Here is a 26,795-nt window from a genome sequence, read left to right as displayed (position 1 = left end):
GATAAGTGGCTAGGAATTAATACCAATGTCCGAGCAACGTTTTCCTCATAATTTGAAGGCAAGTTAAGCGACCAACTGTCAAACTTTTGAAAAGCAAAGAAAAACAATTCTTTCTCAAGGCTTTTAGTTTTCAAGAATAGCGAAAGTAAGATTATTTGCAGTACTGTTTACTCAGACCCTTAAATAAATATGGTTTTTAAATAAACGAGAACCTTAAGCTTTGTTAGAAATAAATAAATAAATCTTTGTGATATTTATTATTTTATTTTTGAGCTATTAATTGTAACTGTTTTTCATTTCATTTTATCTTAACACCTTAAATAAAATAAAAACTGAATAATATTACATTTACATTTTTTACATTACATTGAAATAATATTACATTTTGAAAAACAGCTTTGGATAAATTTGTAATTTACAAGGAACTTTCATATCCTCTAAAAATTCAGCATTAATCATAAGTGACAACCTCGGAAAGCAAAATGTGCTTCAATGTTTTTTGTGCGTTAATTTAGTTGGCATTTTTGTGGGCTGTTTGCGTGGCATATGGACGGCCCCCAAAGGCGACATTTGGCATCCAATATTGGGAAGCGGAAAACGGAAAACGGGAGTTGCATATGTTAGAAGTTGCTATAGAAGGGGGCAAAACGTGGCCAAAACGCACGTGAATGTAAACTGCCGCAGGCTGTTGCATAAATAACAAAGCCGCCAAATTGCCACGGCCACGTTTTGGCCAAATGACGCTTTGACCACCAGCAAAAAAGCGAAAAAAGAGCAACACAAAATGTGGGAGGTGAAGGGAAGGCCCAAAAACTGCGGCGGCGAATGCGGCCTCTGATAAATAAATTAAAAGGCACACGCAAAACAGCGGGAATAGCCCACAAGTTCGCCATGCAACTTGAACCTAATAAAGCTGACCACGCACCAAGGGGGGAGGGGGGGAATAGGGGTTTAGTTGCTCGGGGGTCAGGGGTCGAGGGGAAAGGCACATGTGTGGCCACATCCAGGCAGCCGACAAAAAAACCGCCAACGCGTGGCCACACAACGGCCCAAAGCGGCAAAAACGGGCCAAAAGCAAAGCTGCAAAGCCACAGCCCTAAACAAAATTGATATACCCGAAAAAAATAGTCAGGGAATTTACTAAACCCGAAGCTAAAGTACCCTTCTAATTTTAGGAGACAACTAAATTAAAAAATGATCTTTAATAATGCAATTCAGTTTAGAATTTAGAAATTATCCTTTTGTTTTTCAAAATCACACTTATTTAATGTTAGCAATATTATTCTAAAAATTGTTTAAAAACTTAACCACAACTTAAATCTTAAAAATAAGCTAACCTTTTTCTTGACAAATAAATAATAATTATCCTAGTTCATTTCAAACATTTCTAAAAAAAAAATTGTAAATGGTATATTATTAAAGTTTAAATCCAAAATATGTTTATTTTACTTAATTAATTTCTTAAAAAAATAAACCTAATAAAATTGTTTTCTAATATGCTCAATTTTGTATTCATAAATACAAGAATATATTTTATTTTTGTGGACACCTGCGTTTTTTAAAAGTGAAGCTAGTTAGCTAAACAAATTGAATTGAACGATAAACTTTTAGATCTAGTGGTGATAATGAATTGGCTAACTTTATCCCAACTTTATCAGTTGATGCAAATGAAAAAAGGGTTTTATAAATACTTTTGCGCTGTTGCAAACTTTCTATCCACAACAAAACATGCAATTTATGTACTTATACCCACTCCAAGGGGATAACAAGCAAAGTCTAAACGAGTGCAGTCCGAAAAAGAGCAGTGGATGTGGATGAGGATGTGGATGTGGATGTGGTTGGTCCACAGTGGAGTGAACAAGAAACGTGGACCATGTTTTCATTTGGTTATTTGATGCCACCAGCAGAAGGGGCTAAATCGCCTGAGAGGGGAAAAAACAAGCAAAAGTGATCTGAAATGCTGATGGCGGAAAAGAAAGAACCGAAGAAGGAGATATATTCTAAAGCCAAAATAAGACGCACAGCCAAAATAATATATATTCTGTGCAGGTGAGGACCTTAACTATTGATAGCAGATTTTCTCATTTTTCATAAGAGGTAACATCATGATTTTTTTATCTAATAATGCCAAACAATTGAAAATTTTATGACAAATTCAACAAATTTGGTCAAAATACAGATTTTTTAACGAAAAAATAAGATTTTTGGATGGAAAATCAAGACCAGGTGTCTTAGACAAAGAACTATGCATTTCTTAAGAGTTTTTTCGAAATAACTTGGGGAGTTGCAAGTTGCATTAAATCTGATTTTTAATTAAACCCATCGAACTTTTCATCGATTGGCTTTCTAATCTGTACCGTTGGCATAAATTGGAAGCTTCATGACAAGTTCTTCGAAGTTAATCTGTCCAAACCCAACTGGTTTAGGTTTTATGATGTATCCCAAGTCCTCTTGACGTGGCTACTCTAGCCACTTGTCCCCGTAAACTTGGATCAGAGAAGTGCCAAAAAAAAAGGGGCGGATGGGTAGAGGGGAGGGGAGGGGAGGAGTGCCAGGCGAAGTGGGCGGTTGTGGGGGCAGAAACCTTATCAATGTGCCTGAGTGAGTGTGTGCGTGTTGGGTAAATTAGGTTTCATCTTTGGGCAATTTTCCTTTTGCTATTTTGCTGCCTTTTTTGCACTCTGTTTGCAAACTAATTTACCGTTAGTTATTACTTGGCATCTGTGTGTGTGGTGTGTGGCTGTGTGGCTGTGTGTGTTAGTGAGAGTGTCTATCTCAGCATGCATATGCCGGCCATTTGTCTGCCACGCCTTGACCATAAATAACACGTTCTTTAGGGTCCTGGATTCACCAACACAAGCATGGCTCACACGGAGCCACAGACACAGATACACACACACACACACACATAAACATTGCCTGGGGCACGCACACAGCGACAGAGTTGTCACTTATAAATGTGCAGCTATTTCCATTAAGTTGTTGTCATCACTAACATTCCTGCGAGCCTCATTTGACCATCGCCAAAGGCTCTTGGCCAAAAACAGAATTATCTCCAGCCATATACCCTTCGATTCTGATCGGAATTTCGACTTTGGCTTTACCTTTGTTTTCATAGCACAAAATATACATTTTAACCATCAAAACATAAACGATAAATGTCTTAATCCCAGAAGATGGAAACCGAATTCTCAATAAATTAATTGTCCTAACATCCATGACATTCCAATTTTCTTATTATTTTAACTAACAATTTATTTTCAAGAATTCTAATTTGAAACTTTATTGATTTATTGGTTTTTTTAGATGCATAATAATTGGAAAAGCAAATTTAAGCTACATTACTTATTAAGGGACATGTTGCAAAAGGGTATCTGGTCCGTTGTCAAGTCTGTTGCCTTTGACTCCTCATTTTGTTTTAGGTTTGTTTGGGCCAGGCCAAGAGAAAGGTCGGGGAAACAAGTCACTAGGTAATCTACGGCTAAACGGCAAATGGTAGTTGGAATGGGATTCGAGTGGGAGTGGGAACAGTTACAGGGGAGGGGGAGGGGAAGGGGGGCTGGTGGAAGGAAGGACTTGTGGGTAACCGACTTAATCACAAGAAAAGGACGTCACAGTCTTTACTCGGCCCCCTCCCCCTCCCCATCTGCCTCAATCCCTCTCTTTCTGGCCCCTTATACCCATCTCTCTCTCTCCCCCTCCATCTGTCTCTTTCGCCGGTTCCAGTCATTCCAATCTGCAGTGTCAGCCATTCATTTGGTTAATGACATTGTGGCGGTTGCTGCGCCAAAAGCCACAGAGGGGGACGAGGGGGTGTGGGGGGACTCATGGCTAAGAAGGAGGCAAGAAAGTATCTCCAAGATACTTTTTAACTGACACATAAAGTTGTTGGTCGGACAACCGCTATATATTTACACAGAAAAAAATTTTTATCACAATTAAGAATTTTTGTTATAAAGATAGAAAATATAATACAAAAATTTGAGATAACCTCATCCAATTTATGATAAATCCGAGATCAGCTCGGTAAGTTCATCAAATAAACTGGATATACAAGCTCTTATCAATTTTGCGAAAATTTTCAAAGGAAAAGCATCGTTAAAATTTCAAGAAAATGCAAAATAACTACAACCGAAATCTAATATCAATGAACGAAGTAAAAGAATCCTAGCAACTTTTATGCGAAATCAAGGGAAATGAAAAGAAGGACATTTTGCACACCTTGTGCATTTGGTTTTGGAAATTATATATTGTAAATGTGTCACTGGCACACGTTAAAAACTGGTATGACAAAATGAGAGTACTCATATACTTAGGTGTGCATTTTTTTTCACAGTGCACGTATATATGTGTGGGTTGTTGATTGTGTGTTGTTCATGTTGCCGCTTGTCTGTGAATATGAAAGTGGTCGCCCACGAATACCGCTCTTTCCCCTCTAAAGTCCGAGCTCTGGTTGAATTATTTTAGCAGCAACTGTTGTCTGTCGATGTAGTTGCCTTTGTGCTAATGCAGCAATGCCCATTCACATCTGCCCCTCCCCTTTCCTTCATACAAACATCCTTGCAACATTCGGCCTCTTGGGATGTCCCAGCAAGAAATGGAAATGAAATATAAATTAAAAAAAAAAAAATTCAAATAGACAAACATACGAAAATGTATGGAATGTAACTGAATTGAATTAAATGTACAAATGTGGGGGCCCAGCCATATTGTATCTATTTGCATAACAGCTCTGTTTATATGCCTTGGGTGTATCCAAAGTACAATTGTGGGACCTTCCCAACTGTGAGAGCATTTATCATTAACCCATTAAAATTGGGGTATATCATTTAACCGTTTTCAGAAAATCATTCCAAGTACGCTTTATTTAAAAAGGCTATGTATATTATATACTCGTAGGATATTTAAATTCAATTATTCCTAATCAGATTATTCTTTATACCTTTTTTTTTAGAGAAATATGCTCAGAACCAGTATCAGCTTAATGTGAAAAATATTGTTATTTGTTAAATTGACTATTTTATTTCCTTGTGTATCGGCGAGATACACGTTGCTTCTTGGTTCACCTATTAAATTCAAAATAGCATTAATATACCTTTACAACCAGTTCAAAAATGTCACTAATTAATGCGCTGCTGTTAATGAAATGTAGGCCAAGAGAAGAAAAATGACCGAGGGACTTGACCAATACAGCCGCCACTCGCAGAGTGTTTTAGTGACTTAATAATGGCTTAACTTTTGCAAGGCTATCACACACACACACACACATGTTTGATTTAATTTGGCTGCAACGAAGACATTGACACGCCCCCAGGCTAAAAATACCGCCACATGCTTCACATCCTCCACTTGCAACTCCCACTTTTAACCCAGCCGAACTCTCACTAATGAGTTTCAAATGGAAAGTACTCAATGAGAGTACCCCTCGCTTCCTATATTTCGTCCTCCAGCCACGCCCCCCGCACCGAACCGCCCCCGATTTGGAAATTTTTTCCATTCTTCGATGCCGGACGGAACGACCCTTTTGGGCACTTGGGCACTTGATGCATTGCACTCGAACGCCTGCCGATGCGATGCGATGATGGCAGGATAGTGGATAGTGGATTGTGGATAAGGGGTGGATAGTGGATGGAGGACGAAGGATGCAGGATGCAGGATGGATCGGTTGATGATTCCCGATTTCCAAATGGTTTTCCTTTTAATGTGCGCCACATACCATCGTTGACCCAAATCAGGGGAGTGGTTGGTTGGTTGGTTGGTTGGTTCGTTGCTTGGTAGCTGGCTCTGGACCAAACCCGCCATCCACGACCCCCCAAAATGACAGACTGAAACGAATTTTCAATTTTGCATAGAACATTTTGAAGCCAAAATAAATCCGCACAAGTGCTGATGTTGATACACCAAAAGAAAATAAATTTATTGACGTTCTACCAAGCCAAACACTTTAAAAATTAAAAAGAAAACAAGAAAGGAAAGCTAACTTCGGGCGGAGCCGAAGTTGATATACCCTTGCAGAATATTTTATAAATTATATTGTCCAAAATTATTCATATGATGTATTCTTAATACTCATAAAATGTCCCAACTTCCTAACTTTAAAAACACCAAAGTTATGTCATTTCCAATCGTTCAGTTATATGGCAGCTATAAGATATAGTCGGCCGATCCTTATGAAATTTGGTAGGTCGGATTGATTAGCCAAAAATAAAACCCATAGAAAATCCCAACTTCCTAACTTTAAAAACACCAAAGTTATGGCTTTTCCGATCAATCAGTTATATGGCGGCTATAGGATATAGTCGTCCGATCCTTATGAAATTTGGTAGGTCGGATTAATTAGCCAAAAATAAAACCCATAGAAAATCCCAACTTCCTAACTTTAAAAACACCAAAGTTATGGCTTTTCCGATCGTTCAGTTATATGGCAGCTATATGATATAGTGGCCCGATCCGGCTCGTTCCGACTTATATACTACCTGCAATAGAAATACAACTTTTGGGAAAGTTTCAAGCAGATAGCTTTAAAACTGAGGGACTAGTTTGCGTAGAAACGGACGGACAGACGGACAGACGGACAGACGGACAGACGGACGGACAGACGGACGGACAGACGGACAGACGGACATGGCTAGATCGACTCTCCTGGTGATGCTGATCAAGAATATATATACTTTATAGGGTCGGAAATGTCTCCTTCACTGCGTTGCAAACTTTTGACTGAAATTATAATACCCTCTGCAAGGGTATAACAAGAAAGGAAAGCTAACTTCGGGCGGAGCCGAAGTTGATATACCCTTGCAGAATACTCTGTAAATTATATTCTCCAAAATTATTCCTATGATGCATTCTTAATACTCATAAAAAATCCAAACTTCCTAACTTTAAAAACACCAAAGGTATGGCATTTCCTATCATTCAGTTATATGGCAGCTATAGGATATAGTCGGCCGATCCTTATGAAATTTGGTAGGTCGGATTGATTGGCCAAATATAAAACCCATAGAAAATCCCAACTTTCTAACTTTACAAACACCAAAGTTATGGCATTTCCGATCAATCAGTTATATGGCAGCTATAGGATATAGTTGGCCGATCCCGGCCGTTCCGACTTATATACTGCGTGCAAAGGAAAGAAGGGTGTGTGCAAAGTTTCAATTCGATAGCTTTAAAACTGAGAGACTAGTTTGCGTAGAAACAGACAGACGGACAGACGGACATGGCTATATCAACTCAGGAGGTGATCCTGATCAAGAATATATATACTTTATAGGGTCGGAGATGCCTCCTTCACTGCGTTGCACACTTTTGACCAAAATTATAATACCCTCTGCAAGGGTATAAAAATTAAAAGCAAGCAATTTTTTTCTATGTAAAGCATTTTTAATAACATCACTTACTATTTCGAAATGGATATAATTCATATAATTACTTAGTATTTTTAAACGGATAGAGCTCTTGGATAATATTTCTTAGTATTTTTATGTACCTACTTTTGAAACATTAATAATGTATAATTATATGTAATTTAGAAAGATGTTTAACTTTTCCAATAAGAAATGTTTATTTTGTGTATAGAATCTTACAATTTAATATATTTACTCAAATTCTGAAACTAAATAAGCCTCTTAAAATAAAAATGTTGCGAATTTTGATAATCAAAAGTCGTCAATAATAATACACCGAATGGCTGGCAATTTGTTCTCAGTGTGCCTCTTCCTGCTCTTCTTCGACTTTAATGAGTTGCGAAATGTTCCACATGGAAACATTTGAGAACGGAATGAAGCCCGGCAGCATTTTGTAATTGGCTAAAAGAGCGCGCGGGGCTGGGGGAGATTCAAAAATGAAATTATATACCGCAAGGACAAGCCCTAAAAGGATAAATGGCGGAGGGTGGGGCTGTCGGCACGGGCAAACTCAATTTAATCAGGCAACGAAAATCAATTTAAAATAGATTTACTTCGCCACGCTAATTGAGGCGCCGTTACGCCGTTTTTCAGGGGGTTTGGGCATTATCAAATATTTGAAGAAAACTAAGCGCGGCCATATCGGGGAGCAGTTAGTTAATTAAACGCTTTTCGACGCCCCAGAAGCAGCAACAATAACAACAGCAACAACGCGATAACAAGCAACGCGTAACAGCAACAACAATAAAAGTTGTTTAGACATAAGTAAATTACTTGGAAGCGCCATTTTGACACTTGGCTGGCGGCGGCAATTCCACAGTCCGTCGCCTCACCCCTCAACCCGTTTTCCGGGAAAAATCTCCCCCTCCTTCCCCACTCATCCCCTTTATCTGCCACGCCTCCTTTGCGCCCACGCTTTTCTGATGGATTTAAGTTCCCAGCGTAAACTGTAAACAAGAAGGCGGGCTTTCAACTACAAGATACCCTGTGAATTTTGCAAGCATTTAACCTGCGGAAAAATTCATTGCCTACATTTAAGAGCAAGTTAACAAAATATAACATAATATATCAAAATTACCATGCTAGATAGATTATCGATTTAAGCTATTAGGTAAGCTTATTTTTTAATAGAGTATCACTCACATTTTGTTTTAAATTTTAATATTAAATGTCTTTAAAATTGGTCGTATAAGTGACATTAAAGTAAATTTCGTATACGCAGTGTTGTAAGCATTTGTTACAAGATTATTACTCATACGCAGTGTGGGCCATGTATATATGTACATGTGTATGTTTGAATCGATTTAAAATATAAAATATATTTTAGGACTATGATTTATAAAGATTTCCATTAATTATAACAACAACAAAAAGTTATGCGAATATGGTTCCACATTATATCAATCATTCGCAGTGTTGTACGGCTTTGTGAACTTAAATTTTTTCAACAGTAGTTACCGTCATATTTTTATTTAAATGCATACTATTTGAAGAGTTGCATCTAAAAGTGCTTAAAAAGCATATACCCTGACCTTTTTGAAATACCTTTTTGGCAAGGAAAAGATGAAGAAGCGGCTTCGCGAATCGGCTAAGAAAAAGACATGGCCAGAACGATGGAGGAGGGGCAGGGGGTAAAAGCCGGGGAAAGTAAAGAAAAAGCAGCAGCCAAGTGCCCACAAATACATTCAAATTTAATTGAAATACAAATTGGCAGCTTTTGTTGCCAATCGTCCGCATAAAACTCAAGCAGAAGTGGAAGCCGAAGCGAAATAACAATGCAAATAAACAAACAAACGAAACGGGCAAGGGAAAGGACTAAGGACTAAGGGCGGAAGACGAAGGACAGCGAAATTTTGCAAGTGGAAAGCAATTTGAATTGAATCTAAATATTTATGCAGCAGTTGGAGAAAAAAATGAAAAGTTGCTTATGAAACGATGCCCAAAAAGGGCCACTAAAAAAGAAAGTGCGGAAAAAACATCAAGTAAATAAAGACTGCGCTTTAACCGATCCGTGTTACCAGGTCAATATTAAGGTCAAAAGTAACATTTACCCAGTTCAAATTTAAATCGAAACTCAATCACTCGGTAAATATTTTCTATTTTCGCCACGAATTACTAATAAAACTGCAAAGCTAAAACAAAAAATAAAAAAAAAACAAGTATAAAGAAATGTATTTCAAAATGAGGATACCCACACGATTCATCGACTATAAAATGTAGCTAAACGAAGATATACTTACATTCAATTGCCACTGCATAGCGAACTTTAAAATTAATTACGAACACAATTATTCTTATATTAATAATTAATAAACTGTTTTGTGAACTGTGTTATTAAAGATTATTTATTTACGACATAGTGCTGTCAAGTATTTGTTATTAATTAATGCACTTTGAGCTCTAGAAATTAAAACAAGCAAATGGTAACACAAATAAATTATGAGGACATTCAAACCATGCGTACATTTTCCAAAGTCTGCTTTAATATGTTTGTTATATGTACAAATAGAATAGAATTAAAATGTAACAAAACCAACAATTGAAATGACTGCAAAGTGGTTTTAAGCCTTTTCACTCATACGAGCAATTTGAGATTGCTTTGAAATTACACTTTGTTCAATTGCACAGAATATATAAGAGCAGATTTACTTCAATTTACTTTCATCCAAGCTCCAGCTCTTTTAATATTAATGAAAACAATTTTCCAAGTCAATGATAAGGCAATCCAAATGGCCGCAAAAAGGATAAAATCACTGGACGCTGTGCATCCTCAAAATGTGCCTTAAAATAACATTGAAATATATACTGTTCCAATATCTAAAGCCGCAAGCTGTTATCCCTTCCATATCGCTATTTTCCTACCCAGCTCTCGCCTTCTTTTTAATGTTTGTATACAAATAAGATCAAGTAGGATTTGGCCCTGGGGTTTCTGAAGCAAAGTATCTACTGGATTGCATTCCGTGAAGGTTCCGCGGCTGGCACACCCCCTACCCCAACCTCCTGGTCATCTTAAATCGCATTAAGTTTACCCACCACCATCAAAGTCAGCCAATCGTGGTCTTTTAAGAATATCATCGACATCCTCACGTACGCACACACATGGATTAAGCTGCATCAAATGATTTGTCCAATTTAAATTGCTGACGTACGCTTCTAAAATTCGGGCCACAATAGTAGCACTAATAATGGATTGATGTTTCTTTATTTTCAAGATATTTAAATAATATATTATTGGTTAAAATTGAATAACTTATGTCAGTGAGGTAAGACTTTAAAAAATTTAGATATGTTTACCTCAAAAAACGCAACACATCGGTAGTCTAATCAATTTATTAGCTGAACTTTACAATACAAAAAGTTGAAAGCATGTTATTCATAAATTCTGATTTGTATATAAAGAATGTTTTGAACCACTTTGAGTTCCAAAAAGAATATTACCTAATTTGAGCTTTGTAAAATTTATTCGAAATATGAAAAATATGACTTATTATTTTCACCGCAGCTGTATAAACGTATGCTCACAGACATATTTAGCCTGGATTTTTTTTCGGGGGGATCTGGGGGCCAACAAAACATTTCGATTCCTTCACTAACTGAAGCAAATTCAAAGAAAATTTCCCTCAACGGCTTTGGTTTGCTTGAGCGCACTTCAAGTGGCAAACACAAACTCGAGCACTCACCACGTACACAGACACACACACACACACACAGCACACACGTGTTGCAGGAAAAGTCCTGGGAAATGGGAAGCGGAAAAGTGAGAACGGAAAATGCAACAGAAAAAGCAGCGACGCTTAATAAAGCCACGCGGAGCGGAAATGAGCGTGTAATGTAAACGGAAATGCGTTGAATGACGCCATATTTGCTTGGGATGCGAATAGGGGATTGGTTTTGCAATTGAAATGGTGTTCTAGCTTCAGGACACCAGCAGTCGCACTCGTCCAGTTATCCCAGTTATCCCCCGAGCGGCGACAAAGTGTTAAATTGTGTTCGCCAAAGAATGACAGAATGCTGGGAAGACAACACAGATCGGGGGAATTCCCATTTTATGTCAATGCTGCAGGCAATCCCCTTGGCACAGTGGAGCCATTATCCCGAAAACGGGGACCTTATCATCTGCCATTTATTTTTATTAGGTGGCTATCAACATCCATTAACAATAAGTGTCTCCCAATTATTTTTAAAAGGTGCTTATGGTTTTCCTCTGATAATAAACGCTTAAAGTCTAGTATTTCATTGTTCATGCTTAAAGGCACATTCTAATTTTAAATTGGATAACGTATTTAGGAACTAGGTATTGAAGAAAAGTAGTTAATTTTGCTTCAATCAATCGATCAATAGTTATCTTAGAAACTTTAATTATACCATAAAAAAGAGTTATTTAAGACTTTTAATTTAAAAATACTACTATTTTTTAAACGTCAAAAATAAAACAATTTTGCTTTTGTCCACAAAGTACATAAAATTCATTCAATTTGCAAAAAACTAAAACTGTTGTCTACAAATTGCATAAAAATCAGTTAAACTGGTAAACAAAATTAATACAAATCCCAGTAGGCCTTTTAAAAAAGAAGTTACTGGTTCGTATTAACATATATCTTAAAAATTATAAAGAAGTCATCAATTGGCTTAAATTAATTTGTAACGTTTGCTTTACATTTAGAACCAATTTTAAATTTAAATAGCACTTTAACGATATTATATTTTGACCTAATTAAAAACGACAAAATCAAAGCTTTTTCATATTTTTTGTAGCAACTTGCACCACTGTGCGAACTGCACTCGGGGGACTCAGTTGTGCAAGTGTGTGTGCAGAACATACATCATTGGTTATTTATTGGTTTCCACTAAATAAATCGAACTGAAATTGGCAAACGTCGCAGAATGGCCATCATTGGCCTCTCCTGACCCCCTGACCTGCGACCCCCGCCACCCACCTCCGTGCGATATCCGTACGTATGGACGTGTAGTACGCCTCACGTAAGTTCCGGACATATATACTGGTTGCCACCAAAAGGCGACACGAGCAGCCGAAAGTTTTCCCTTTGGCCGGGCACCAAACTCAAGTCACTCCAATAAATGTTGGCCAAAGTTTTTGGCCCGCTTTGGTTCGAGTTTATTATTTATTCAGTCAACTTTTCACTCTGACACCGAATCCAAATATACGTATGTCCCCCTTTATTGGGGCCATATGGGCCTATGTATCGCATATATATACTAATACTGTGTGTATATACATGTATATGTGTAAGGGAGTATCTCATTAGCTGTTTGGGTTGCTCTTAGTTAGCGGATGATTTGCCCCGATTGTCAACCGATTGCAGTCGCACCAAAGTTGGCCCAAAAGGTCCTCCGATGAGTGGGCCAAAAAAGGTGGCGTCATATAAAAGCACCTGCTGTTGGCCCGAAATGTTGCTGTCATGGGGATTCGGGGGAACAAACGATGCCGGCGATAAGAAAGGTAATAACTTTTAAAATCGCTTTAGGCCACCTTTAAAGTGGCAGGAACAGGTGGGGTGACCCATTCACCCGCTTCGCTTTTGGGCAAATCATTTGACATTGTGCTCGGGACAGATTAGATAACTGTTTTGTAATATTCACAATCTGCCGCAATGATAAATGAACCAGTTTAGCATAAATAATAAAGTAATTTAGCCGGGTGACATTATCTGAAAACGTGTTTTATTGATCCTAAATCAATAGAAATTTAAATTGATCTTCAATGAATATAAATTTAATAGCTAATTCAAAATAATAAAATTCGCTTTTGGGTATTTCATGGAAATTGATAAATATTTCTCTTGCAGTCAGTGGTCATAAAATTTTCATAGCATACTTAATCGCGCATTTGTATGGCCATTTCGTTTTTGATTTAAATTAATGACGTTAGCTTCCATTGAATTTTCGCTAACGAAAACGAGTAAAATTGAGATATCAACTCTTTTTAAATGTTTTTTTATACCCTGCAGATGTTTTTAGTGTGAATAATGAGCCATTATTTATTTCGCTTTAATGTTAAATAAAAAGCATATTTAATAATTGTTATGAAAGTACCGAATTTTACAGAATATGGTAATATAATAACATTGTTTTATGAACACTTCATTTAGTTTCCTTTTGCCAAAAACTTAGAGAAATGTAGTTTTATTTTCCTCAAAAGATAAATAAATCGTTTTAAAAAGTCTATTTATTATGATTGATACGAGGGTAAAGAATTTCGGACAATATTTAAATATTCTATTATAAAGAAATCTGCTCTTTTCCGTTTTTCTTCTGTCAGAAATATTAGAGAAATCTCGCACTCTCCTTCCAGACGCTTTATTTTCCAGTCAAGTCCAGTCAGCTTAATGCCAAGCAGTCGCGAAACAACAACAATAATAACAACGCCTACAACAACAATGCGCCAGGAGAACAGCAACATAAGCGTAAGCACTTTGCACACAACAAAAGTCTCCAAACAAAAACAACAACTAAATCAACACTAAAAACAGAGCAGGGCATTAAAAAACAACAACAAAAAGGACGAGAGTCAAGCGGCGAGAGCAAATGAAAGAGAGGGGAAAATAAGGTGGAGAGAGTGAGCAAGAACTGCAGCTGAGAACATAGAATAAAAACAATACAACAAGAGAAATAAAAAATATAAGAGCAACAACAAAGTTAAGCTCAAACAAAGGCGCCGCTTGGAAAATGGGGGGGTTAAAGAAATAAGAGAAAGGAGGCAAAAGCCTCAAAGCGCCCAGCTAAACGCTCGTAAAGCTTTCAATTAAAATTAATAAAAATTTACGCCATTTAAATAAACACCGACTGGGTTCAGAAGCAGCTGGTCAGGACAGGTGCCACAAAGGTAACAGGTACTAATACAGGTCACACAACAGAGAGACAGAGAAAATGTCAAAGGAATTAATTATCCCTTGCTAATCGATTGATGGCAAGTTTTTACAAAAGTACAAGTATTTTGGAAAAATGTGTATGATATATCTGTTGAATTATTATTGATGATACAATTTCTTTTAAAATTCAAGAATCATTTTAATTTATAGGGAAACACTTTCCTAGATAGTTTAATGGCGGTGCTTAATTAGACTCAAATTTTGTTTTTATACGTTTTGGAAAAATGTTTTACTTTTTTATCCAGACCAATTGATTTTATTTTTTTATTAAAAAATAATCAACCTTATTCGCTTTTGATGACTCCAATATACTAGACAGTAGTAGTTTTTACTAAATTCATATATTTGTATTTCTGTAAAAACAATTTTTTGGTTTACAGCGGCCTTTTTTTGAAAATCGAAATTTAAAAACAAATACCTGCCCTCTATAAACTTTAAAATTATATTATACTCCACGTTTTTTTTTTATATATAATTTCAAATGTTTAAACAACAATAAAATACACGCATTGTTAAGCCTATTTGCGAAATTTAATTCAATTGGTCACATTTCTGTGACACATCGAAGCATTATGTTTTGCGCAACGTGCCGAATAGTTAATTGATTTTCCAATTAAGAATATTTTTTTGCTGTATTAAATTAAACATTTCTTCTGACAACAATTGATGCTTTAATTGCCCGATGCTAGCTCCTGAATAAACGTAATTTTTTAAACCAAATTCAATCAAATCTGCGTTTGCATAAATGGGGTTACACAAAACAAATGCAACTTTGAAAGCTCAGCGGACCGGGGCAAAAAAAAAAGAGGGAGCAGAGCAATATGTAACTCGCATCCGGTTACGTGATACGTTTAACGTGACATTCGCATCCTCCGTGGATGTCTGTCGGTGACACATTAACCTGGAATGGACGAACGGAGGAGGAGCACCCACTGTCCGCTGGATTATATAAATTGAATTGTTTGGTACAACATGGCCCTGGCCATTAAGCAGGAAGCTAGAGCGGAACCGAAAATACATACGAGGATGTGCGTGTGGATGGCGTATAGAAAGTAAGACGGGAAAAATCCCGGCAACTCCGGGGCATGGCGCCCTGCCGATCCAAAAGCCCTCGTAAGCCGGGCAATCGACAGACATAAAAAAAAAAAAAAAAGAAGGAAAGTAAAGCCAAGTGATTTCACTCGAGCTTCCTATGCCTTCGGTTTTGTCAGTTCCTTATGGATTTATGAGGCCCACCCGTCGAAGGTAAGTAAGTGGAGAAGCCCTCTCGCACTAATCAGACACTTATGTCGGATTTGGGACGTCCGGCGGCCAAGGAGTGCCCACACATCGGATACGTAATTTGAGCAGCGATGGAAAACGGAGCAGAAGGACGACATAAAAATAACAAATTATTTTGCTTATTTCGTTGTTTACGGTTCGCATTCAAATTTTGTTTTATGGACATTCAATGGCCAATACGAAGGAACATATAATGTTTCATCTGCATACATACAAATAAATACACTTGGAGAAACTAAGCACAAAGATTCCAAAAGTATTGGCGATTTTAAAGTTGCAGTTTAAAAATAAATTCTACGATGAAAATGCCTTAGCTTGGTTTTAATAATCCCAAACTATTTATCTTCCACCACGCTGAGATTGACAGTTTAACCCCAAAAACTTGACCATCTAAGATTTTGTTTTGGATTTTATACCATTTTGTTGTTCAGTGATGTATGTATGTGGGGCATACAGCTAGGATAGCCATTAAGAATGTTTGTCCCATTTATGATTCATGAATGCTCTTTGTTGCTGTCATCGGTCCAATGAACTGCCATCAAATAGCTGGCGTAACTTGAGCATCAATTTGGACTTGTTGCCTTCAATGTCTGGTCATTCTAAGAGTTTACTTAGCATCGCTTCAAGAGTATCGAGTAATTGAAATGTTGTTGATCTAACGGAAAACCAATGGAAGGTGTAGACACCATTAAAAGGAGCAACAAGATTTCAATTAGAATATGGACTATATTCGAAAATCTTGGGCTCATTTTAGAAATGGAGTTATGTATTAAATTGTGCAAATTAATCAGGGCTCAATCACTAAGCACAATTAATTTGATCAATTAGTTTATAATTAAACAGTTTACAACCTTCGACGAAAACATCCCAATTTAATAATCCATTTCCTGCATTTTAAACTATGAACGTTTATCGTTCGTAACGTAATCGCTATTAGTGACTGGTAATCGATCAGTAACAATTATTTTTTTGATCTTATCTTCTTAACCTGTAATTGGGTTTACATTATTTACTCTTTTATGCTTTCAATTTTAATCATAATTCCGATTAAAAAGTTGAACCTTGTGCAAAGAACACATATCAAGCTTTAATCATTTATTGTTCCATCTTCACCAAATTTGCTAAGTTTTTATGGTGTCCTTCTTAGACAAACAAACAAAAGTGTACCCCATCGCATTGACTATTGTGACTGGGTATCTGCAAAACCTTTCGTCCGTTGACGTTGGCACACCTGCATGGACCATATTTCTCCCCCGGAACACCTTAAACCCCAGTAGAATCCACCGTTTAGGTCGTGGGCAGTGGAGCGTCGAGGCAGCCAGTGAGGCAGTAAGGCAGTCAGCCAGTTTGCCGGTTAGCCAGTTTGCCAGTCAGCCAGTTTGCCAGTCAGTCAGCCTGTCAGCGCACAAATGGCGCCACAAATGTTTTGCCCTTTTTGCCCAATGGAAGGATACATTTGTAACTTCTATTGATTTTTAATGTACGCTTTCTGTTCTGCCAGCCAAGGCGTCGTCGTCGTAGTCGGTACTCGGAACAAGCCACCAAGCCATGAACTTTACGAGGAAGCCACCTACTTAGAGCCAGACTCCGTCCCTCGTCCTTCGTCCTTGGTCCTTCGTCCTGCTACGTCTCAATTTTACCCTCTCCGACTCTTTCCACGATTCGGTGGAGATGCGGAGATGCGGGTGGGTGCGAATTTTAATGCTTGTAGCTGAGAAACAAACAAACATGTCACAGTCGAGAGAACTGGCCGCAAATCCGCCATCTTCTTTGGCGATGCCATTGCCGTCGCATTGCTCCACTTGATAACTTAATGTCCCACGCATGCTTTCGTTCCACAACATCCACACACACACACATACATACGCAATTACCCGTACACACGGACAGACACTCCCGCAGACGGACAGCCATCCATCCGGACGGACAACTTTATAAACAAGCAGGCAAACAAGCAACTGAACTTGTCTTTCCGGAATGCCGCCTATGCATTTGCGTATTGGAGATGGGCGCGTGAGAGTTTTGATTGATGGCGGAGTAATTTCGGTGATCAGTACATCAGCGATAATATAGTTTTTGAAAAGTTAAAGCCAGGGATATCTTAATTATATATTATAAAAGTTGTATTATTTTTGGTAAAAACGATTTAGCTTTGGAAAAGTAAAAGATGGTCAAGTAATTACCTGAATTCTAAAGATCAATAAGTAAGTAAAGACATACTTATGAAATAAAAAAAAGTTTGAAATATCCAAACTATTTTAGAATAATATTCTTTGGAGAACTAATGGTTTGGCATGAAAGAATATTAATTCTAATTTATATCTAAAGAAGATGCAAGGGCAATAGCTGTCATTTTATGATCGATAAGAAATAGATCAGAGTGTTTCAAAGTAATTAGGCAGAGTAACTCAAAGCTATTACTTGGGCTAGTGCTTGAGAATACTCATAGCGTATTCCCGCCATTTTGTGTTTGAGAAACTGGCTGTAAACTAATTGGAATATCAATACATTTTGGTGATCGATTTAGCTAGCTTCTTAAGGATATTTTCATATTTTTGGCTCTACTTACGGTTGGAGAGGGCGCTCAGCGGACGCGTGAGGAGCGTGGCCATCAGGAGGAGCAGCATTACTGGCAGCAACGCCGGCGAACGTCCTTGGAACACTTGGTTTTGCTCCTGATGGCGATAAGCCTGTTGTTGTTGCCGCTCTCGCTGCTGTTTTTGCTGATGGGGTCGACGAGGAACCCCATCCTGAATCCTACACTGCAGCGGCATTTTAAGCAGAGTGCCCGGCCTGCAGATCGGTTTTCGATTATCGTTTCTCGGTTATCGCTTATCGCTAATTGCCAATCGCTCCGAATTCTCTGCTATTGCTGATGCTGTAAATGTCGATGCTGCAAAATCATTGATAGGGGAAACCCATTTATTTGGAAATCAAATTGGTGATGTCTTCACATGAAATCACACTTCAAACGAAATCGAAAATAGAACAACGTTTTTTAATGTATAGACTGTATAATACCCTAAGTTTATAAAGTTGCTCAAGAATAAAACAATAAGTATAAACAAATATTGATATATTTCATTTGTATTCTCTAAAGCAAGTTCTATAATGTAAATTTCTACGATATCATAACTTGAAGTAGAATGCCTTTTTCTCAACATGCCCTCATTCGTTTTCAAATAGCGGGTATAATAAAACAAATCCGTGTACAATTTAAATCAGACAATTGACAGATTTGAGCATTGACAACAACAAAATTGTAAGCACATAATAAATGTTTACACGTTCATTGTATTGTATTTACATGACAAATTTATCTGGCGCCATCGACGCGATTGTTAGGATGGGGCCACGGGGGGTTTATTATATTGTGAATTGGGTGGAGTTTGGTGGTTTTGGGGACGAGTGTGCGGTGGTGTTCTGATGGCCGCTGGGCGAATTTCACGGCCCAGCCTGCATTAACATTTTTTGTGGCGGTGAACTCCAAAGCACCACCTCTCTTTTTACGACATGCCAGACTTCGTGCACATCGTACAACTTATTCCGAAAAAGTTTTCAACGTGCCAGCATCACAGCGGCGACGTGTAACTCACTTTCGCCCACCCACTTTCGCCCCTTTCACAGCCTTGGAAATCTGGGTACATAACGCAGGATTTGTCGGGCATAAATGGCATTAATCAGTTTGCGGTTTACTTTCCCAAGTCATCCAACTTTTTGGTGGGAAAGTAAAAGTGCCAAACTGTAACTTTATCGTTTAGGCAAGATGCATATTGAAATCTAAGGGCATTACTGAGAGAATTCGTTTCAAATAATGTTATACTTTAAAACTATACTTTCAAACTAATTTTAAATCTCTTTAAATCTCTGCTTAAAAATAAAGAACAAATAATACAGCGAACATTTTTTTTTAAATAAGTGTATACCTTGAATAGACTGCCTTTAAATAATTTTTATTCTGCATTTTTCCAGTTATTCCTCTTAACAAATATTTAAGAGCATTACAATTTTCTTAAAAATAAAACCTTTGTCATAAGTGGTTTATCGTTTAAGGAACCTGGCGTCGAAATCATAGTTTTTTACTGAGCAAACACTCTCAGAAACATGGATATTGAACAGGTATAAGATACCAAACTTCAACTAAACTTTAGTTCTTCTACTCTCATTTGCATGGAATTCCCAGAAAATAGTTTCAATTTCAATAGATTGGCATTTGTTTGAGATTAAATTCCACAGAAGAATTTCTGACGCCTTGTGTGCTGCACCTTGCAGGAAATGTTCAATTAAACATCTGTCGATAAACCAGACTTAAAAAAATACAACGTGTCCTGCTTAAGGGAGTTTCCAAAGAAATAAGAGGATTAAAGCAACTGATGTTTACCGAATCCGAATCCAGTACGGATTGAATTTCGCTTTGACGTGTCACAAGGTTTTGGTTTATGTGAATCGAACACAAATTTAACACATTCATGATTTATGTGAAGTCATGTTAGATATTTTCTCAGAAATGAAATATTTACATATTTCCTGAATATTTACATAAGAAAAGCAAAGGGAAATCGACCGTAATTTCCAGGTACAACTTAATTTGCTTGATTAAAATTACAAGCCATATAATATTAACAATTTATGTTGCACAAAAGCAAGAGATATAATAATTTCTTCTTTAAATGTTTAAACTAGATATTTTAAAAACATATTTAAATGTCTATTGAAATGAAATATGGCATTTATATGTATTACTTATTCGAAATTGCCCCTAACCCTTTAAGTATCGTATCTTTTTCATATTGTTAAAAGTATTGTGGTTGTGGAATCCGCCAAATTAGCTGCTGTGAATGAACTTTGGCCAATGAATACCCGTGGAGCTAGGCTACACAATCGCAAAACCGTGCCACGTTTAATAGCCTTGCGGGGGATCTGCGTATTTGCTGGCAACTCGGGCATGAGTTAAGCAATCCTCGAGGCATTAAGTCTGCCCTGGGGTTGGTTAGACCAAATTGAAAACGAATTAAAATGAAATTTCAAACGCTTTGTGCCAAAAGTTTTAGTCAGCTTCTCTGCCGCGCCACACGCCGAAATACTTTGGCAAAGTACTTAAATTCCTTCTTTTTTTAAGCAAAACTTGGAAAGTTCTGCACGAGTATATACTCAGGTTTTTTCATTGCGTTCTATCACTAGAAAATGCAATTCCCATTTTGATTGGCTTATCAGATGGCAGCGCTCAACTATGTTGACGGACTTATAAACTTTAGAGCGATCATGCCTCTGATCACATTGACGAACTTTATTATTGGCACAGCAATCATGTTAAATATTAAAAATTTTGTTTTCAACCTAATATGCTGATACTAAAAAATGTTTTAAAAAGAATGACTAGTTCGCTGTTTAATACAAGTGACTTCATTTATTTATGTTTTGAAAGTAATAATAATTGAATATTACTTTTTGAACATATACGGCTGATTTCCTTTTCATTTGGAAAAACTTATGCTTTAATTTAAGGCAATAACAAGATTTTAGCTAAAGAAATTATAATTACACCATTTTGGGTATAGAGCCAAATCGACTTTAGCAGAAAAAAATTGCCAAATGGCAATTATAATTAAATTCGTCACTGTATGTACCAGAATTTTTGTCGGTTTTTTTGTAAATCAGCAAATTTCACTAAAGTCTTATAACATTCTTTAAGAAGCACGTCTCTAACACATAAGATTCAGTTAAACTGTTTGCCACGAACAGGATTTAAAAAAAACAAGAAAGGAAAGCTAACTTCGGACGGAGCCGAAGTTGATATACCCTTGCAGAATATTTTGTAAATTATATTCTTCAAAATTATTCATTTGATGCATTCTTAATACTCATAAAAAGTCCCAATTTCCTAATTTTAAAAACACCAAAGTTATGGCATTTTCAATCGTTCAGTTATATGACAGCTATAAGATATAGTCGGCCGATCCTTATGAAATTCGGTATGTCGGATTGATTGGCCAAAAATAAAACCCATAGAAAATCCCAACTTCTTAACTTTACAAACACCAAAGTTATGGCTTTTCCGATCGTTCAGTTATATGGCAGCTATATGATATAGTCGCCCGATTCGGCTCGTTCCGACTTATATACTACCTGCAATAGAAAAACAACTTTTGGGAAAGTTTCAAGCAGATAGCTTTAAAACTGAGGGACTAGTTTGCGTAGAAACGGACGGACGGACAGACGGACGGACAGACGGACGGACAGACGGACAGACGGACAGACGGACAGACGGACATGGCTAGATCGACTCTCGTGGTGATGCTGATCAAGAATATATATACTTTATAGGGTCGGAAATGTCTCCTTCACTGCGTTGCAAACTTTTGACTGAAATTATAATACCCTCTGCAAGGGTATAAATATGTTTAAAAAATGTGTCAACGTATAAAGAGTTCCAGACGTGTTTTTAATTTTTATTTTTTGCTTCGCTGGGGTTCAGGCATTTTACGAGTTCCCCCACTTTGCATTGTTAAGTGCAGGAGTGTCAAATTGACAGCAGAAAGTACTAAAAATATAAAAGTTTAACGCAGGTGCTTTCACCCGTCCAGTGGTTTGAAATATGCTTGTAAAAAGAAATGAAAAACATTTTTTTTCGGTAAGCTGGAGGCGGTGCTAACATGGCTGATAATGGTGAATTTTATATTGATATCACGAACTGCACTAAATCATCAATTAAATGATTTTATGATGCCATTTGGGGTATTTTTCCTCCAGGCACTTTTGAGTGCGGCTTCTGCTCTATATCTCTTGCCCCGCCCCTCTTTGCTTCCTATCGGATCTGCTTCTCGTGTTTCTGTTCTACAGTTTAAATTCCGTAAGAGGCACCTTGTTGAGATTAAATCCGAAACTTAAATTCCAATAAATTATATGCAATTTAGTATTATTTTTTGAAAATAGGTAAGAACACTAAATATATATAAAACTGATAAGTTTGATTACAAAATTTTGAGAAATGTATGGCAGCACAAAATGTTTTTGTTAAAAAAGATAACATATTTGTTATGGGTTAAGCCAAAATTAGTTACTTAATTCCAAATTGCAACTTAAAATATAATTGTATATTTATGTATTAAAAATACTTAAGCGTGGCAAGTTCAAATTTAAATATTTAAGTTGGGGCTGTACTATAAATGAAAATAAATTATGACTTGTGTTTGCGGCTTATCTTGGGTTATCTCACAAGAGTATGTTTTTTTTTTAGAGGTTTCCTAAATTTGTTCGATATTTTTGAATAGAAGGTTTCACTTGGGGAAGTTCGCCTGTACTTAATTTTTTTTTGGGCAACACCTGAGGCCATTTTGCCGCGGCCAAGATGCCAACGGTAATGGAGAGACTAACGGCAACGGCGAACGACAGCAAAAACAAGACCAACTCGACGGAGCGACGGAAATGCAACACTTTTCCTCTTACGCTTCCGTTTTTTGCAAATTCGCGTTTGTTTTACTAGCTTTTGTTCCTGTTATTTCTTGGACTCTGTTTGAGCAACGACAAAAAAAACAACAAAAAAAAGTGGAGCACAAAATCGCTAAAAAAAAAAAGGGGGAACACAAGACATTACCAACATCAACACAAACACAAACAAAGCGCCCGCCGGATTTATAATGGCAAAGTAAACAAGCTTACGAGTCGCGCGCGACTTTTGTCCCGTTAGTTGGCTTTTTATTTTTTGCGCGCGCTTTTTTGGCGCGCTTCGCTTAGCTAGGACTTCGACAGAGTAGTCGCGCGGGCAAAGAGCGAGATTGGAGAGCACGTCCTACGCCAGCCGAACGCAGAATGCAGCCGACAGCGCAGCCAGCAGTGGCTTTTATATGCGCCGCCAGCCGAGGACTCGACATTCTTTCGTTACCCTTCGGCTCTAAACTTCGGCTCCTGCGAGACGGAGGCAGAGAGAGAGGGTAGGATGAGGTGGCAGTGGGGCAACAGTGGGAGTGGGAGAAAGAATCTGGGGGAGCGGCTTCGGCTCGTTTAGCATATGTCTGCTGCCATCGACATGGGCATCACTGGTGCACATGTGCGTGTGTGTGAACAGCGGTGTTCAGGATGATAGTTGACTTCCAGAAATCGAAAAAAAATATTGTTTTAGCCAGTAAAATTTTTTTTTTATTTTTGATAAAGTTTTTATTTGTATTAGGGCATCGTAACAACATTTATAGTATTACGAAAATAAAACTTAAAATTATTAATTCCAAAGGCAAATATGAGTAACCTTTAAAATCAAAAATTTCTTCTAGCAAAGTCGATCATTAGGAGCACCACAAACTAAATTACCTAAACCGTTACAATTTAAATAAGATACCCGAAAGCGGTTTAAACATATTTAGTAAAATAAAGTAATATTTAAAATTCCTACTTAAATCCTTTATGTGACCACCTACTAGTTAATTGTCCTTGGCTGTAAGTGAGTGTTTGCATATTTGCTTTATGAATGTGTTTACCAGCAAACTTTAACGCGAGAAAGAGATGGGAGACCGGAGAAAAGAGAATGCAGGGGGGGGCGAGCGAGAGGTGAGTACGAAAGTGCCAACACTCGCATTAATGACGCCAACAACAAAGGCAACAATTTGAATTGTAAGCCAGCCAACAGCTCAATTAACTATCCGTCCGGCGGATCGTCCTTCCGTCCCTGTATGCCACCGTGTTCGTGTTGACTTTCTCTCATACGCATAATTTCCATTATTTTGGCAATTACAAGGATGTAATGGCAATTGCATATGCTTGATATTATTTAACCCGTAACCCGCAATGCCATCTCTTTCTGGCGCCCTGTGGAGTCAAATATGAAAAATGCACTGCAACGCTCTGGCATTGTCAGAATCTCAATTATTAATGCAGCATTTTGCACATGTACAGGTCAAATTCCAAGTGAAGAACATCCCTATTTGTTTCTCTAAAAGTATTTAATGATTTATACTAGGAACGAAAATAATCGTTATTTCAGACTTTTTTTTCTGAGAGACTTAGGTGACTTTCACTTGTAAACGTCACAAATAAAAAACTTTTTACTTTTATTTACAAGATTTAAAAAAATCAGCAAAATTGAAAATCCAAATCAATTTAAATTTTATGACCCCACAAAGTGTACAATAATCAGTTAAATTGATAACAAAATAATGTAACGAACAATGTTTTTTAACCACAACTGCTTAAAATCTAAACTGCAGCTGCGTACAAAATCTAAAATTCAATTCTATGGCATGCCGAACATGATTCGGTCGACTAAATATCTCGTAAAATCCATAAAAACACGAGTTTTCAGTTTCCAGTTCAGGTCAACCGTTGGCGAAATAAATGAATAAATACAATTCTTAAATATATATATATAGTTCTCTAGAAATCGATGACAGTTCAAGATATGAAAGTTGGACTGTGCTTGTGTGTTTGCCTGCTGTACATCTGTTTGTTTGTGAGTGCTCCTCGGCGAGCAACATAAAATGAGCAGCAAGTAATTTACATGTAAACAGGTTAAGGGATAAGTTCATCACATGTAAATGGATACGCCTGATTAATGGCAAATATAAACGACACACAGGGACATCGACATCTGTGTGTGCATGTGCGAGTGGTCTGTGTTTATTCGCTTTTTGCCTGGCCTTCATTACATCCGATATTCTGGTATTTTGGTATTCAAGTGTCACCATAACAATCAGGGGTGAATTTATTTATTTACGATTACATATAAAAACGAAATTGACACATTCTGGTGTTAGCAACTAATTTTGGAAAAGTAAGCAATGGAACTTCTTTTTTGATGCCACTTGTTTTAGGTATATATGTACAAGTTGTTTACCACTATTACAATTACTTATTAAGTAAATTAGTAAGTATTTATAATTTTCATAATTAGCAATAAGTCAGAAAAGACTTTTTCTGTTTCTTTCCGATATATGAGAATATATGCATGATTGATGTTATCATCATTAAACTCACATTTTATCCTTACTTTGAGTACTCCAAACCCAAGCAGTTATGGTATAAAGAAAATGTTCAATCTTACTTGTAATTGCTTCAACTTTTTACCAGGACCACCAAACGTTAGAAACTTGAATCGAAGTCTCCTTCAAAGGTGAACCACTCAAACTTGAACTTCCAGTCAGGGCTGCATATGCGGGCCAAATTCGATGCCAAGTTCTGGCCAAGTTAGTAGTTTCATAAGCGACCTCAAGCTGAACAGCTCAAACTTGAACTGCTTCCCTCTTGGCCTCGCATGTGAGGTAAGGCGAGGTAATTGAGATGGATCTGGGATCTGGGCTGGTTGGCAAGACATCCCACTTCCCGCGGCTTCACGCAACAAACATACCGCACCTGCCGCACTTTCCCGGATCCGGCTGCATTCCGTCTTGGGAATTTTGTGTCACCCGGCCGGAGTTTGGGGAAACGGGGCGACTGACAAGCCTCGACATTCCTTCGATACCTCAAATTGGGTTGGTCCGTGTGTGTGCACTGGAAAATAAATAAAGCATTTTTATATCATTATATATAACTTTTCCAGAGCCGTTTACAACTAAACATAAATTACTATTTACAATAAATTACTTAGAGATTTTTAAAGGTATTACTTTTTTTTATATTTCGTGAGACCCCACATACTTTTCTATTTTTATTCGCTTAGATAGCCTAAATATTTGTTAATATTTTTTCTAATCTTTAAAATAATTATGAAGCAACTTAAGATTTTCTTGAGCTCACATTAATTTAATTTAATACATATGTGTTTCTCTGAAATTCAATAATTTCGAAAAGAATAAGACATAATAAAAGCACCAAATATATATTTCAAAAAAGTTCTTAAATGATTTGGTAGAACAGCAGAAAAAAAAACCTTTTTTCCGTGTATGCATAGCTTTTGCAGTTTGCATACATTTTGCATGGCTGGGATAACTTCTGGGTTCATTGACAATGGCCACCACCCATCAAAATCCCCCGTATACCTCGCAGCCTCAAGGATTTTCGGGGAACATGTCTCGCATTTCACTTTCACAACTTGCCAACTGGCAAAGCAAGCAGATAGAGATAAAGAATTCATGAATACATCCCGAGAAATGCAAGAGGGAGGTATACATATAAAATATATAGACGAGCAGGGGAACGAGGAAGGACGACATCGAGGAGTCAGCGAACAATTTGTATTCAAACGATTTGAGAGCTCTCCAGAAAGTAACATCATTAAAAAATTCTTCATCGCCGT

At 37.3% G+C, this 26,795-nt stretch overlaps 1 protein-coding gene across 3 annotated transcripts in view; it reads right to left on the bottom strand.

Annotated features, from left to right (window-relative positions):
• Positions 1 to 23,367, bottom strand: part of LOC108048110 (tyramine beta-hydroxylase) — a 36,672-nt gene extending 13,305 nt beyond the window's left edge. Inside the window, exons 1-2 of one of the 3 annotated variants that reach the window (XM_017128597.1) lie at positions 23,169 to 23,367; positions 18,144 to 18,467 (exon numbers count right to left, since the gene is read on the bottom strand). In XM_017128597.1, the coding sequence (XP_016984086.1) occupies positions 18,144 to 18,348 (205 nt within the window). In that variant the 5' untranslated portion in view covers positions 18,349 to 18,467; positions 23,169 to 23,367. Of the gene's footprint in view, positions 1 to 18,143; positions 18,468 to 19,500; positions 19,581 to 23,168 lie in introns of those variants that run through there. The other 2 variants (XM_017128604.1, XM_017128612.1) reach the window with 2 other exon arrangements.
• Between the last annotated feature and the right edge of the window lie 3,428 nt (positions 23,368 to 26,795).

Source organism: Drosophila rhopaloa, unplaced genomic scaffold, assembly GCF_018152115.1.
Source record: "Drosophila rhopaloa isolate 14029-0021.01 unplaced genomic scaffold, ASM1815211v1 contig_3, whole genome shotgun sequence".
Taxonomy (NCBI): Eukaryota; Metazoa; Arthropoda; class Insecta; order Diptera; family Drosophilidae; genus Drosophila; species Drosophila rhopaloa.
This window is presented reverse-complemented; position numbering and strand designations above follow the sequence as displayed.